This window comes from Notolepis coatsorum (genome assembly GCF_963971535.1).
Source record: "Notolepis coatsorum genome assembly, chromosome: 5".
In the NCBI taxonomy this organism is placed as follows: Eukaryota; Metazoa; Chordata; class Actinopteri; order Aulopiformes; family Paralepididae; genus Notolepis; species Notolepis coatsorum.
The window spans coordinates 99,540,018-99,554,525 of NC_140169.1; the positions used below are offsets into that span (position 1 = coordinate 99,540,018).

General features: G+C 40.4%; 1 protein-coding gene across 1 annotated transcript in view; it reads right to left on the reverse strand.

The window, feature by feature from the left end:
- Window positions 1–838: 838 nt before the first annotated feature.
- The window catches only part of epb41l2 (erythrocyte membrane protein band 4.1 like 2), a 160,007-nt gene continuing 146,337 nt past the window's right edge, over window positions 839–14,508 (reverse strand). The window contains exons 21-22 of the mRNA XM_084314197.1: window positions 11,192–11,308; window positions 839–6,365 (exon numbers count right to left, since the gene is read on the reverse strand). Coding sequence (XP_084170323.1) covers window positions 11,204–11,308 — 105 coding nt within the window. The 3' untranslated portion in view covers window positions 839–6,365; window positions 11,192–11,203. The remainder of the gene's footprint in view (window positions 6,366–11,191; window positions 11,309–14,508) is intronic.

Sequence of the window (14,508 nt, forward strand, 5' to 3'; positions counted from 1 at the left end):
TAATGAACTGGACTATTTATGATCATTAACTATCCAGTTATTGTTACAGTACAGTTAAGACAGAGAGAGAATATTCAGGCTCAGCCCCCCCCCAAAAAAAACTCAGCTCACACACAGAAGCAGAAAGAGAGAATGTTGGAGTTGGAGTGTACAACGATGGAAATTAATTCATGAGAAGGTTGGTTGGTCCTCTCTGACGGAGAAGCACAACAACCCCTGGTATTTGTTAATTTTTAAGGTTCCTACTGGTAAGCTACCTCCTTATACTACATCATTATTGGAATGGAATGTTGGAACTTATGGAACCCATTCTAGTAATTGGCTAGTCCTTGAGGGTCCCCAGAGTTTGCTCGGAAAAGGGTAAATCTGGATTTTATTATAATGCCCCTAGCTCATGGAATTAACTCAGTCCTTAAAGATTGAGATTCACCCCTCGTTTGCAGAATTTAATTTAATTTAAAAAATGTTGATCAAGTTGTATCTTTTAATTGATTTGTTATCCTTGCTTTTGTCTACCCTTGTCTTGTTGTCTTATTGTTGTGATTTTATTTTATTTATCTCTGTATGTAAACTCAACATAAGTGTAAATGAGGGAAAGCTCAGTTGCCTTTCAAGTATAAAGATTTTAAATGTAAGTTGTTGTTGCCCGATGAGAACACAGCTCCTTGGTGTGTGAGCAGAAAACATTAGTCCGATTGGCCCAGTACTCTGATTGGCTCAGTACTCTGCGAGATTAGCTGCTGAACGCCTGTCAGACACATGCAACAGAAAACATAATTTCCCCTGGCATTATTCTAATTCTAACATAAAACAGGATTGATAAATGAAGGGGACATAATGAGTATAACAATCCTTTATTTAAACAGTGTTGCACAGGGTAGGAGTGGCTTTGTGGGGAGGGGCAGCACAAGACACTTCATTAAGCTTCTAAATAGAAACACTACTGGTGATCACTGATTGGCTAAGAGAGAAACATGAGGCGTGGTTATCTCAGGGCTGCTCTGGAGCCGATTGATCAGAAGAAATGGCTTTAAGGACCAATTGGTAAAAAAAAAATGGTGGACGGGTTCCCAGAAAGTTTTTTTGCAGGTCAAGAAGTACAAGTCCAATGAAAAGTCCAATTCTGTATCTGATCTGAAAGTTGTAAATTAAAAGGTAATTTAGTTGTTTTACAGAGGAATGTTTTACAGAGGGAATGTTTCACAAAGGAGCCCAATCCGTTTCCTTGACAAAAACAACTGACTGCAATTAATTCACCTGATGGGTTTCTTGGTTGTCGTCTGAAGAGATAAATAGATGTATTAACAAAACTACAAACGTGGCCATAGAGGTTTTGGGAAACCCGCCCCACCTGAGTCCAAAGCTCCTGTAATTGGTCAGAATATAACCCCGACGCTCATGATTTGTTCAAATAAGCGCTCCACAGCTCAAGTTAAAAGTACAAACAGGGAAATGGTTTAAACTGTGTTCCTTTTTAAAAACACCAAAAACACTCCAGAATATATTAAAACCCTCCAAAAAGGGCCACAACAATCCCAACTGTTGACAAATACATCAGTTTGACAGAGAAAAAGACAAAAATAAAAAATATAAGATAAAAAAAAAAAAACAGTATTTCTAGGAATAGAATGTGATAATAACCTGTGCTTTTGAAAGATGTTTGAAGAGTGAAACGTTTCCAGCTACCTGGCATCACCATGCTGCTTCTCTTATTATTCACTTTGTGTTTTTTTTTGTTCCCTTTCTTTTTTTTTTAGGCTGAGGGGAAATGTCGCCTCCCTCTGGAATGTCATGTAACTGCATAGTTGAAGTCAGACCATTCAGTTCCACCTGGACCTCAAACCATTCTTAAAATACTTTTTTTTGGTTGCAACCAAGAATGCACCAATACTGGTATGATAGACAGATTTTCTTTCCTACACATACAATGGTGTTAGAAAGATTTACTCTATTTAAACTATTCTTGGTCTTGGTTTTAAATCGGAACTATTCAGTAAAGTAAGGTTGCGGCTACATTGATCTGTTGTGTTTTTAATTCAGAACGTTTTCAATACTCCTTCAATGGAGGAGCAGCCATTTGTTGGACAGGGTTGGCGCCGTGTCTGTCTCTGCCAGATTAGTGTCCGTTTTGACGGACAGAAAAGTTAAACTTCTGGAATTGACGGACACGTTACCATCAGTAAAGCTGTTTCTGCAAAGCCACGATTACATTTAGGTTATAATTTAACCCTTTCACTAATACATTAGAGAAGGTTAAACCTTTCACTACCACACTACAGACGGTTACCGTCTGTAGTGCGGAAGGGTTAACCTTCTGTAGTGTGGTAGTGAAATGTTTAACCCTTTGTCGCGTGGCAGTGAAAGGGTTAACCTTCTGTATTGTCGCAGTGAAAGGGTTAACCATTTGGTAGTGAAAGGGTTAAAAATAAACCAACAGACAGTCATGCCTTCAGTCACATGTATATCCGTTCAGTGACGGATCAATGTAGCTGCAGCCTGATGGATGAGAAGTTCCTGTACATTATGAACTGTACTCCTCTCAGTCTATTAGGGTAGAGAGAAAAGGCCTGGTTGAATAACAGCTGAACAAACGCTGCGATGGGTCCCTTAACCCCAGGCCTACTCAGTCGCACCAAGAGAGATTTGTATCCAGAGTCCAGACATAATCAATCAAACTCAGATGGTCTTGTTAGACACACTAAGTTGAGTCGTATAGTCTTGTATCCAGACATGCTCAGTGGAGCCCCGACTGTCTGGTACCTAGGACATGCTCAGTGGTGCCCTGACTGTCTGGTAGACATGCTAAATCGAGCCCAGAATCCCCTTTTGTTTCCTGGTCTGGGAGGAAACCAAAAAATAAAAATAAAAAACAAGGAGTAGATTATGATGTTATTCAGACAAACATCTCCAGAAGTGGTGCATTTCATTTCTGTGTTTTCTTAAACGTATCTCGTCGCTAAAACCTTACATTTTCTCAAGACATTCTTCTTACTAAACAGTAAGAAGTAGATACGCATCATCTGCAGAAATACACCAAAAACTATCAAGACATCCACATTCCAAAATGTAGAATGGAACATTCTGGATCTTTTTCATCCTTGTTGTCTTCCAGAATGATTGAAAGTTTTAACTAAATATTACGTAAAAAAACTAAGACGTTTAGAGAATAACTGGCTCTCCGAATTAAAATATAGAACACACTCTTTTAAATGTTGTGTGCAGTAGGAGCTTTAAGAGCTACCATCATCTGAACACGTCATGGTCCACTCCTTGCATTTCCTTCTCATTCCTAGTTAAAACATGTTAGTTGGTACTACAGGTCAGCTGACTGCCACGTCTCCCAATCAGAATACATTTTGCTTCTCCTCCCCTCCCCATATCCCAATGGGAATGGTTAGTGTTAGACAGTGGGCGGGCCCAGGGAGAGAAACGACCAATGAAATGTTGTCTTACTGCCACTGTTATGCAATAAACTCTCAGCATTAGTGTCGGTTCACTTTGAATTCAAATTCCTTCTAAAGGTCAATTAAAACTGCCATTCATACATATACAAATGACAGCATTACTTCTCTGAGCATTTCATATGCAACGTACATTCAACCAAGTTCAACAGCTTTCATGGGATGTCATAGTGATGTCATAGCGCCCCTGGCTTTGACGTTTTTTTCTTTCACCAGTACGTTACATTTTTTGGAACGCTTCCCCAGAATTCTGGAGCGCTTTTTCTTTCATTGACTCATAGCAACTGTTACATCATCATGAGAATGACCTGTAGTAACTGTGACATCATCATGAGAATGACCTGTAGTAACTGTGACATAATCATGAGATGTCCAACCATTAACATTCCAACCCCAGTGTCCCAGTGAACGTGAGAGGCATTAGGAAGCAAACCCTTCCTTTGAATTCATGATGAATGAACTGAAATGTAGATGAACAATATTATGAATCATCACTTTAAAAGTCAACTATAAAAATTTGCTTGGAATCATCAAACTTGTAAAAATGTTTGATTAGTTTCAAGGTAACTCCTTTTACATAATAGCCCTTCCTTTTGCTATAACTACACTGTAATTAGATAATAACCTGCAATTACATAACAAATTGTAATTACATAATAACAACATGTAACCAAACCTGACCAAACCTTTAGCAAGCAGACCTCAGCTGTGCTGGACTATTTACTGGTCAAACTGGTGGGTTTGGTAAACCATTACTAAAAGAGAAAGCCTACCGTATTGTGTAACTGTTAATGTACCATAGAACACATGTTGCTACTATCTAATGACACTGTAATTACACAAAGGTCAAAGGGCATAATTTGATAGGGTTCCTGTTTTAGCAATTAACAGCATTTTTTTTTCTCTTTCGCAAAAAGCTAGTAAAAAATTACATTTTAAAAACATGCTACAAATGTTAGCTAACAAGTGGTTCTGTTATCTGGAGAAAGAGTGAGGATATATTTTTCTTCCATTTCGGAGTGAGGGATTTTAAAAGGAACGAGTGCAAAGTACAGTAACAGACACACAGAACGACTGACGAGGAGAACGCCTCCTCTCTCTTCTCTTAACTACATAACTGTGAATATTGTAAACTTGTGAATGTTGTTTTCTCTGTAATGTACAAACCTCGTTAACTTCAGTTGAGCCTTTTTTATTTATTTTTTTTGTCTCAACTGAAGGTTAAGTGTCACGGCTCGTTAACCCTCTGAGACCCGCCAGGGGGACTGTCTTTGACCCTCTGAGACCCACCGGGGGGACTGTCTTTCAGAGACCGTTTTAAAGCTAGAGTGAAACTATCCAGTGGTACCAAACATGTCATGCTAGCTTGTCGGCAAGGGAACTAAATAATGCTCCCTAAGTTAGGCTAACTATTTTCATGGGGAAAAACTAAGCCCTAATACTCTCTAAACTTTCAAAATGTTAATTGCAGCCTAACCAAAACACAATGTTTATCACAGATTTATGACTAGAAAAACGTGACACACAGTGCTGAGCTGCATCTCAAATTAATCACCATGTTCCCAACTTTTAGATGATGTCACCACTTCTATGTGGCATCTACTGTTGACCTGCTAACTCCCCCTAAAGATGTTTTGTCAGCCGTTGTGTGTGATGTGTATTAGAACTTGTGTGTGCTGTGTATTATAACCGGTGTGTGATGTGTATTATAACTTGTGTGTGATGTGTATTATAAATTATAACTTGTGTGATCAGACCGAGAGCATCCCCAAGCCAACCAGGTTGTGAATAATGTAAACTTTGTGATGATGGATGTGTCAGCTGTCTGCTATCTAGCATATCCATCTCTCCTTCAGGACTGAGGGGGATCAGGTAGAAGACATCTAAAGTTATAAGGAGAGGATGGGTCACAGCCCCAACATTCTCACTGGGAGACGACGCTACTTCTTCCAATGTGATTGGTCTCCCAGTGAGAAGCCATTTGACGACACTGACCCATCCTCTTATTATTATTCCAGGATGAACCCAAGAAAGGACTGAGTCTAATTGAAGGATAGAGATACTGTTCCCTATTGGTCAGATTCACCTGTTGCAGGGCCCTCCTCCACTAGAGACTCTTCCAGTCGTTGATTGGTTGATTTAACCAACAAATCTGTAAACCCACATGCAGAAGGACCTCTTTGCTTATCTGAGATGTTCTTCAGATAAATTTCATTCAGCATGGAAAAAGCATGACAAACTAAACTCGACTAACTAACAACGTCTTGGTCAACAAAGACAAAACCAACCAATTAAATGAAGGGGGGGGGGGGTGGTAACCCTAATCTGTTGTTTATTTGTTTGTTTTCAATGAGAAGTGTCCGTTTGTTGAACAGGGATGATTACATCGCTGTCAGATTTCTATCCTAAATAACAGACCTTTTATTTGGTTGAATTTTTTTTTTAAAGACGTACCGGTATATATAACATACTACACCATCAATTTAGCCAATAAAAGTTTGTCTCAACAAGTTTGTTTGGTAGCTTTGCTAGCCTTTTTCATTAGCCATATATGGCAAAATATTGCCATGCTCATTACCTACAGATAAAGCTAACGTTAGTTGGTAATTAGCTAAAGATAGCTATCATTAGCCATGGCCTATTGCTAACAGTAACTTTAATAACAATGTTGTTATTTTGATGCTGTGGTTCGTCAGGGGATCCTCTGAGTCTGGCCTCTCTCTAATTGTGTGTCTGTGTGTCTGTTCGGTTGCCTGGAAAACTGAGTTTGACATCATAGTATCAGGTTGTATCGCACTGTAGTTCCTCTTCCTCTTCCCCTCCTCTCTCTCTCTTCGTCAGTCAAGGTTGATTGTAGGCGGTTAAGAAGTTCCACAGAGAAACACGTCATTAAGGATCCTTGAGCTGTGGAGAGAGAGAGAGAGAGAGAGAGAGAGAGAGAGAGAGAGAGAGAGAGAGAGAGAGAGAGAGAGAGAGAGAGAGAGAGAGAGAGAGAGAGAGAGAGAGAGAGAGAGAGAGAGAGAGAGTGAGAGAAAGAGAGAAAGAGGGAGATAGAGAGGAAGAGTGAAAGAGAGAGAAAGAAAGAAGGGTAGGAGCAAGAGTGATGACCACGGTGATGAACAACATTCCAAACATCAGCTGATATTGGGTGTGTTGAACACATAGCACTGACACAAACTGGACTGCTTGTAAATTCAAAGCAACATTCAAGGCAACATTCAAAAATGGTTCAGAGACAGGGAAGGAGAATATAACTTAAGAGGGAGAGGGAATCTTAAACAACCAATGGTACATACTACGCTGAAAAGCATGTGCATATCTGTTTGTGGAGTGAAGTTGTGGAATATTTTACCTGAATACATCAAACTGAGTAAACATATGGCACAATTTAAAAAGCAGCTTAAAAAATACACATTAGAGAAATACAGAAATTAGTGATGAGGATAAACAAAGTAATGCTATATTGTGTTATGTAGTTCTGTACTGTATTCACTGCTGTCATGTGAATCAAGTTTTTTTTCTTCTTTTCGTACTATAAGTAAAAGTATATTCTATATTGTATTATACTAAATTATGTTATAATTAGTAAAATTAATGGAAGAACAAATGTAAATGTAAGGGGGTAGGGATCTATAAGCTTAGCTTCCCTCTACTCCTTTTTTGGACATGTCTGCTAACAAAATACATTGCTCTTGACTTTTTGACGAAGCTAGATACCGTGATTTGTTTGAAGGAATATGAAGAATACATGTTCAAAAATAAACTTTTTCATTAATTCATTCAAAGCTGTCAGAATTCCTGTTCCTGTATTCAGAGCATCACTAGGGTTGGGCATCGAGAACCGCTTCTAAAGGAATCATTAAAATGTTTAATTTTGTATTCTGTTTATCGGTTTCTATTAAACAAATTTCACTTCCGCTGGTTTCAGTTTCCTTTGCCTCTGGTTTGTAGTCCACCAGTCAAACCAATGTAGTAATAGGCCACCGTAGTTTCTGCCTGAGTGAGTTGAGCGGGTAGAGTCGTGTTCCATCATGGAACATAGCAAGCGGTACTCAAAAGTGTGACTTTATTTTGTTCTGAAAAAAATCTATATTCTGTATATCTATAACTTTTACCTCTATATACTGTATATCTATAACTCTTACCTCTGTATTTATATACGGTATAACTCTTACCTCTATATATCTATACCTCTTACATCCTTATATACATGTATATATATCTATAACACATACCTCTATATTGAAATGTATGACTGGTTTGCATTATGGTTATAACAGAAAGTATGTAAAGTACATAGGTAAACACCTTTTAATTCTGGCAAAGTGGTGTTTTAGTATTTTAGATTGAATCTGTATTAGACAGAGCTAGCAGATAACGAGACAGAGAGTTGAACAGAGGCCTGGCTAAGACAGAGGCAGCGAGCGAGCGAAAGAGAGTACGAAATTCCACCGAACCATTGCCTCCATGAAACAAGCAATACACAACGCAGAGATGGCCAGGAGAGGCGAGGAAGGCTGATAACAATCAACGACAGGCTGAAACGACTATAATCTAACAATATCTACAACTCCAACCTCTATATACTATACTGTATATCCCATTTAAACAAAGTGACAAATAGATTTCTTCCATCTCAGAAACATAGCGAAGGTACGACCATTCATAAATCAAAATGATGCAGAGAAGCTAATTCATGCTTTTATATCTAGCAGACTAGACTACTGCAATGCACTATTCACTGGTCTCCCCAAGAAAACGACTGAAAGACTCCAGCTCATTCAAAACTCTGCAGCTAGACTACTAACTAATACCAAAAGGAGGGAACACATTAGTCCTGTCTTAGCTACTCCACTGGCTTCCTGTAACTTTTAGAATTGATTTGAAGGTGCTTCTCCTCACATACAAAGCTCTAAATAGACAAGGATCAAGCTACATTGCTGACTCTCTAATAAACTACACACCCGCCCACAGGAAATGTGAAAGGCTTTACAGACCATGTCTTGGTGTCTTTATTATTATTATTCTTATTGCACTGCACTATTTTACTCTGTCTATTGCTTTTTATTACAGGTTCGAAACTGTCGGGTATTAAACTGTGTGGGTATCAAGCAAGAAAGACTGTCAGGCTTTAAAACTGTGTAGGACCCAGGCCTACAACCGCGCCCTGAGAGAGGGAACTGCACCGTGAGAGGAAACTGCACCGTGAGAGGGAGGTTTGCCCTGGGTGGGAGGTTCGAAGGGTCAAAGTGGGTATCAAACAAGAGGGAAGACTGTCAGGTTTTAAACTGTGGATACCAAACAGAAGGTAAAGAAGACTTTGAACTGTTAAACAGTAATCCAGAACTATTTTATTGCACTGTAAAAAACTGATTTTATAGTATGTCTGCACTTTGTGCTCATTTCATCATTCATGTGTTTCCTATTCTACTAAAACTGAATCAAACCATAAACAAGGTGGCCTGTTGGGATGTTAGATCCTAATGTGAAACACTGTGATTTCATGTCTGCTAATTTTACCCTTGCTATTATTTTACTTATTTTTACTTTTATCTCTACACCCCACTATCCGCTGGGTGCATACTCTGACCTTCATCATGTTTTGTAACAGATTACAGAAGCCTATTGGAATGTGAGGTTCTGATATGATTTTATTATTAATATATCTGCATTATTTTATCCCACTGTATGCTTTGCTCTTGCTGCTTGTTTTACACTGATTTTATGTCTTATTTCTTACTGATGTAAAGCACTTTAAACTGCAATCCCCTCTATGAAAGGTGCTATACAAATAGTTAATTATCTATAACTCTTACCTCTATATAACTATAACTCTTACATCTGTATATGTAAATATTAAGGCTGTCAAAGTTAACGCACAATTCTTTTAACGCCACAATTTTTTTTAATGCACGATTAACGTTTTTGTTGTTTCTTTTTCTTTTTTTACTAGACTTCACTCAGGTGTATTATTGATACTCTCACTGATATTATGTTTGTTTCTGACTCAAAGTGTGCGTGAGAGAGAGAGAGAGAGAGAGAGAGAGAGAGAGAGAGAGAGAGAGAGAGAGAGAGAGATGAGGAAGGGGCAAGAGAGAAAGAGCTGTGAGAGAGAGGGGGGGGGGGGTGGGGGGTGTGAGTCCTCAGCCCTTGTGTGGGTGAATGTAACACGTTTTATTTTCTTGCCCCTATTATTTCATGCACACTATTCATTGTTTTAAATTATTATTTTCTTTTAAGTTATTTGTGCATCACTCTGTTTTTAATTTTTTTTTTATCCACTTTTTCTCTAATTTTTCAATTTTTCTCCCATCCCAATTTTCGTATCATCCAATTCAACCCTCCCCTGTCTTTGAACACTGTTTCATGCCTCCCACAAGCCGGCTGCAATGTGGACTAAGTCATACATAGCACGAGTCCCCTCCAATACTCGAGGTAACAGCAGTCGCATCTTTCCACCTGCGCGGCTCGATCTTTCAGCGTCAGGGGTCTGGGCTTTGGAGGGGCCCCGCCCCCGTCGCTTCCTGATTCTACTGCGCAGGCGCACCAACCGACCTGTAGGAGTCGCTGTCCACAACGCCCGATCCCCACCCATCAGTTTCCCTCCCCCTAATACTGCCAATGTGTATTAGTGCGGACGACCAGCTAAACTGAAAGCAATGTGGAGCGCTGGGCTCGAACAGGGAGGCGTACCTGTTAGAGCCCAGTCTCCAGTATTCGTGGTGAGCGCCTTGCCCACTGCACCACGTAGCCGCCCTACTCTGTTTTTAATTTGATGCAAAAAAAATGCAATGCATGAGGGTCATCCTTTTGTGTTAAATGGCTGCCTAAGAGTATTAAAACTTGAAAAATATCAGTTTAAGGTAGATTTAGAACAGATACAAAATATGCAATTAATTTGCGATTAATCGCAAGTTAACTATGGACAATCATGCGATTAATCAGATTAAATATTTTAATCGATTGACAGCCTTAGTAAATATATATATATATAACTCTTACCTATATTATATATGTATCTATAATCTTAATTCTGTGTGTGTATATATATATACACACACACCCAGTTATATATCCTTATTACATGGCGTTTTCACATTCGCCGAAATGCTTGCTTGTGATTGGTCAATAGCCCCCGACAGCGGTGAATTTTTTTTCGATAACCACCGGTGATTATTGTTTTTCGCAGCTGGAGTAATCAAGCCCCACTGACACACACCGTTAAGAGGTAAGAGTTATGTAAGGGATAATGTATAGCTATACTCGGTCATCATCGCAAAATAATTGACCTTCACTGACGTTTAAAACACCTCGCCGAGGCGGCTCGGTATTTTAAACTCCGTGTCGGTCAATTATTTTGCGACAATGACCTCGTAGCTATACATTATCCCTTACATAACTCTTACCTCTGTATTGAGTCAGTCATCATCCTCTATATATCTTACTGTGTTTTATTATAGTGCCATTTATATGTACCACACTTTGGCGCAACTAGTTGTTTTACATGTGCTTTATAAATAAAACGTACCTATATATATATATATATATATATATATAAGATATATAAGATATATATATATATATATAAGATATATAAGATATATATATATATATATATATATCTTACCTCTCTCTATATATATATCTATATAACTCTTACCTCTGTCTGTATCGAGTCAGCCATCGTCCTCTCAACTCTATATCTATATATCGATATCAAGAACTCTTACCTCTGTATGGAGTCAGTCATCATCCTCCGCCAGCTCTGTCTCTTTATGAACGACCACTCTGGTGACAGACATGTCAGGATGTTGCTCTTTAGCCTCTCTAATGGCCTGGGCCAGAGCCTGCAGTACCACACAGCAGCCACACAGCGGATAATGGGTTGACAGGGTGGGTGGAGCCATTGGTAGACAGCAAGGGAAGAAGAGGAGAGGAGATGAATGAGTTAACGAAAAAATAAATGAAGAAGAAAGAAAAATACCTGCTGGATTCACAGTTAGAGATACACAGAGTGTGATGTCACAGCTCTATAGATACAATGTGTGATGTCACTGCTCTATAGAGATAGTGTGTGGTGTCACTGCTCTATAGAGATAGTGTGTGATGTCACTTATCTATAGATACAGTGTGATGTCACTGCTCTATAGAGATAGTGTGTGATGTCACTGCTCTATAGATAGTGTGTGATGTCACTGCTCTATAGATACAGTGTGTGATGTCACTGCTCTACAGATACAGTGTGTGATGTCACTGCTCTACAGATACAGTGTGTGATGTCACTGCTCTATAGATACAGTGTGTGATGTCACTGCTCTATAGATACAGTGTGATGTCACTGCTCTATAGATACAGTGTGTGATGTCACTGCTCTATAGATACAGTGTGATGTCACTGCTCTATAGATACAGTGTGATGTCACTGCTCTATAGAGATAGTGTGTGATGTCACTGCTCTATAGATACACAATCTCTATGTGTGATGTCACTGCTCTATAGATACAGTGTGTGATGTCACTACTCTATAGAGATACACAGAGTGTGATGTCACAGCTCTATAGAGATACATACAGTGTGATGTCACTGCTCTATAGATACACAGTGTGTGATGTCACTGCTCTATAGATACAGAGTGTGTGATGTCACAGCTCTATAGAGATACATACAGTGTGATGTCACTGCTCTAGAGATAAATATAGTGTGACATCACTGCTGAAGAATTGTGGGTTTTTCCTCTGTGATTATATCAGGGTATTTAATTATACCACGGCACCTTTTTTCTTTGTCTCTACAGCAGACGTTCTCTGAGTGTTTTCAAACTCTGTTTTCTCTCTCTGAAGCACACATTTTGGGGCCTTCTTTGTAGGGCATGGGTCAGGTTGCCATGGCAACCAGGACCTGAGGCGCCTGAACAGTAATAAGCTGCGCCCTAGAGAGCCAGGTAGAAAAAATACCTCAACAGATTTATGTGGAACAACTGGTACATCTTAATATGACTTGCACTCCTTAACCCTTTCACTGCCACACTACCAAACGGTTAACCCTTTCACTGCGACAATACACAGAAGGTTAACCCTTTCACTGCCACGCGACAGAAGGTTAACCCTTTACTATCACACAACCGACGGTCGCCATCTCTTTGTTAAGAGATAACAAATGCAAAGGAAAGGAGTGTCTTCTCCGTCATCGGGGCCAGTTCTTTGTCGCAGGAGAGAGATTAGGAGGAGAAGAGACCTTGTGATCGGACTCGTGATCTTTGTTAATTTTTTTGTTACATTTCCTGTTTCTACTAAGTGACTTTCTATCCATAGTTCATTCTGTTAGAATCCTTTGTTAATTAAATAAACGTCTTTCTGTTATGCATTGAACTGGACCGTGTACGTATGTTCATCTTGCTCCGGGAAGTATCTGGGGCTGTCCCAGCTCAGTGAAGAATACAGAACAGAAGTATCGGGGGCTGTCCCAGCTCAGTGGGGGATACAGAACAGAAGTATCAGGAGCTGTCCCAGCTCAGTGGGGATACAGAACAGAAGTATCTGGGGCTGTCCCAGCTCAGTGAAGAATACAGAACAGAAGTATCTGGGGCTGTCCCAGCTCAGTGGGGGATACAGAACAGAAGTATCAGGAGCTGTCCCAGCTCAGTGGGGATACAGAACAGAAGTATCGGGGGCTGTCCCAGCTCAGTGAAGAATACAGAACAGAAGTATCTGGAGCTGTCCCAGCTCAGTGGGGATACAGAACAGAAGTATCTGGGGCTGTCCCAGCTCAGTGGGGGATACAGAACAGAAGTATCGGGGGCTGTCCCAGCTCAGTGAGGAATAGACTACAGAACAGAAGTATCAGGAGCTGTCCCAGCTCAGTGAAGAATAGACTACAGAACAGAAGTATCGGGGGCTGTCCCAGCTCAGTGGGGGATACAGAACAAAAGTATCGGGGGCTGTCCCAGCTCAGTGGGGATACAGAACAGAAGTATCGGGGGCTGTCCCAGCTCAGTGAAGAATACAGAACAGAAGTATCGGGGGCTGTCCCAGCTCAGTGGGGATACAGAACAAAAGTATCGGGGGCTGTCCCAGCTCAGTGAAGAATACAGAACAGAATTCCCACCGGCAGACGAGGCATTATTAAAGGAACAAACACAATGCAGAAACAATCAATTTGAGATAGTCAATGAGCTGGTCCCGATATCTAACACTCCTCTATAGAGATAGTGTTTGATGTCACTGCTCTATAGATACACAGAGTGTGAGGTCACATCTCTATCGATATACACAGTGGTGTAGTGGTGGTGCCACGCGGTACCACGCCATCCCAGCACTTTTCTGAGCAGAAGTACGCGCACGGATGTGCACGCGCACACAAAAATGCTGTCACAACTTTCACTCGACTCGTTGCGCCATGCGCCAAGTACCGGCACTTATCTATCACCTAGTCTTTGCATAACAATAGCATAACAAAGAACGAGAAGTGCAAAACCAAAATACAAGCCCTGTGGGGGTTTGCTTTGGCTGTGGAGCTCTCACTATGTGACAAATGGTCCCGACTGGAAAGATGAGGCATTAAGGTGCTTGTTACACAGTGTTTTTGTGCTAGTTTTTATACGTTTTTGAATACGTTTGCTGTCCCTTTTACATAGAAATGCCGTTTTTGGCGGATACGTTGTGGCCCTACTGAAAACGCTAAATTGTGTTTTCCGTTTTGGAGTAGCGCCAAAACTTACCGACAACATGTCGTGTAATCTGCACGGAGCCGTTGTTGCGAAAACGCCCATGCGCAGTAGATACTAGGGATGCCCCGATCGATCGGCCAGCGATCGGTATCGGCCGATATTCAGTATAAATATGAGATCGGTGATCGGTGATAATGCTTTATTTTCGCCGATCGTCAAAACCGATCGAAAAACATGATCCAATTCTTAGCGGAGATCTCACTGCTCTCTCTCAGACACACAGAGCTGCTTGCAGCGTACGGCTCCTTCTCCTCCTGCCCCTCCCGCACCCATGTAAACAAGAGGCTGCCTCCGGCAACAGTCTGCTCTAGTGCATGCGACG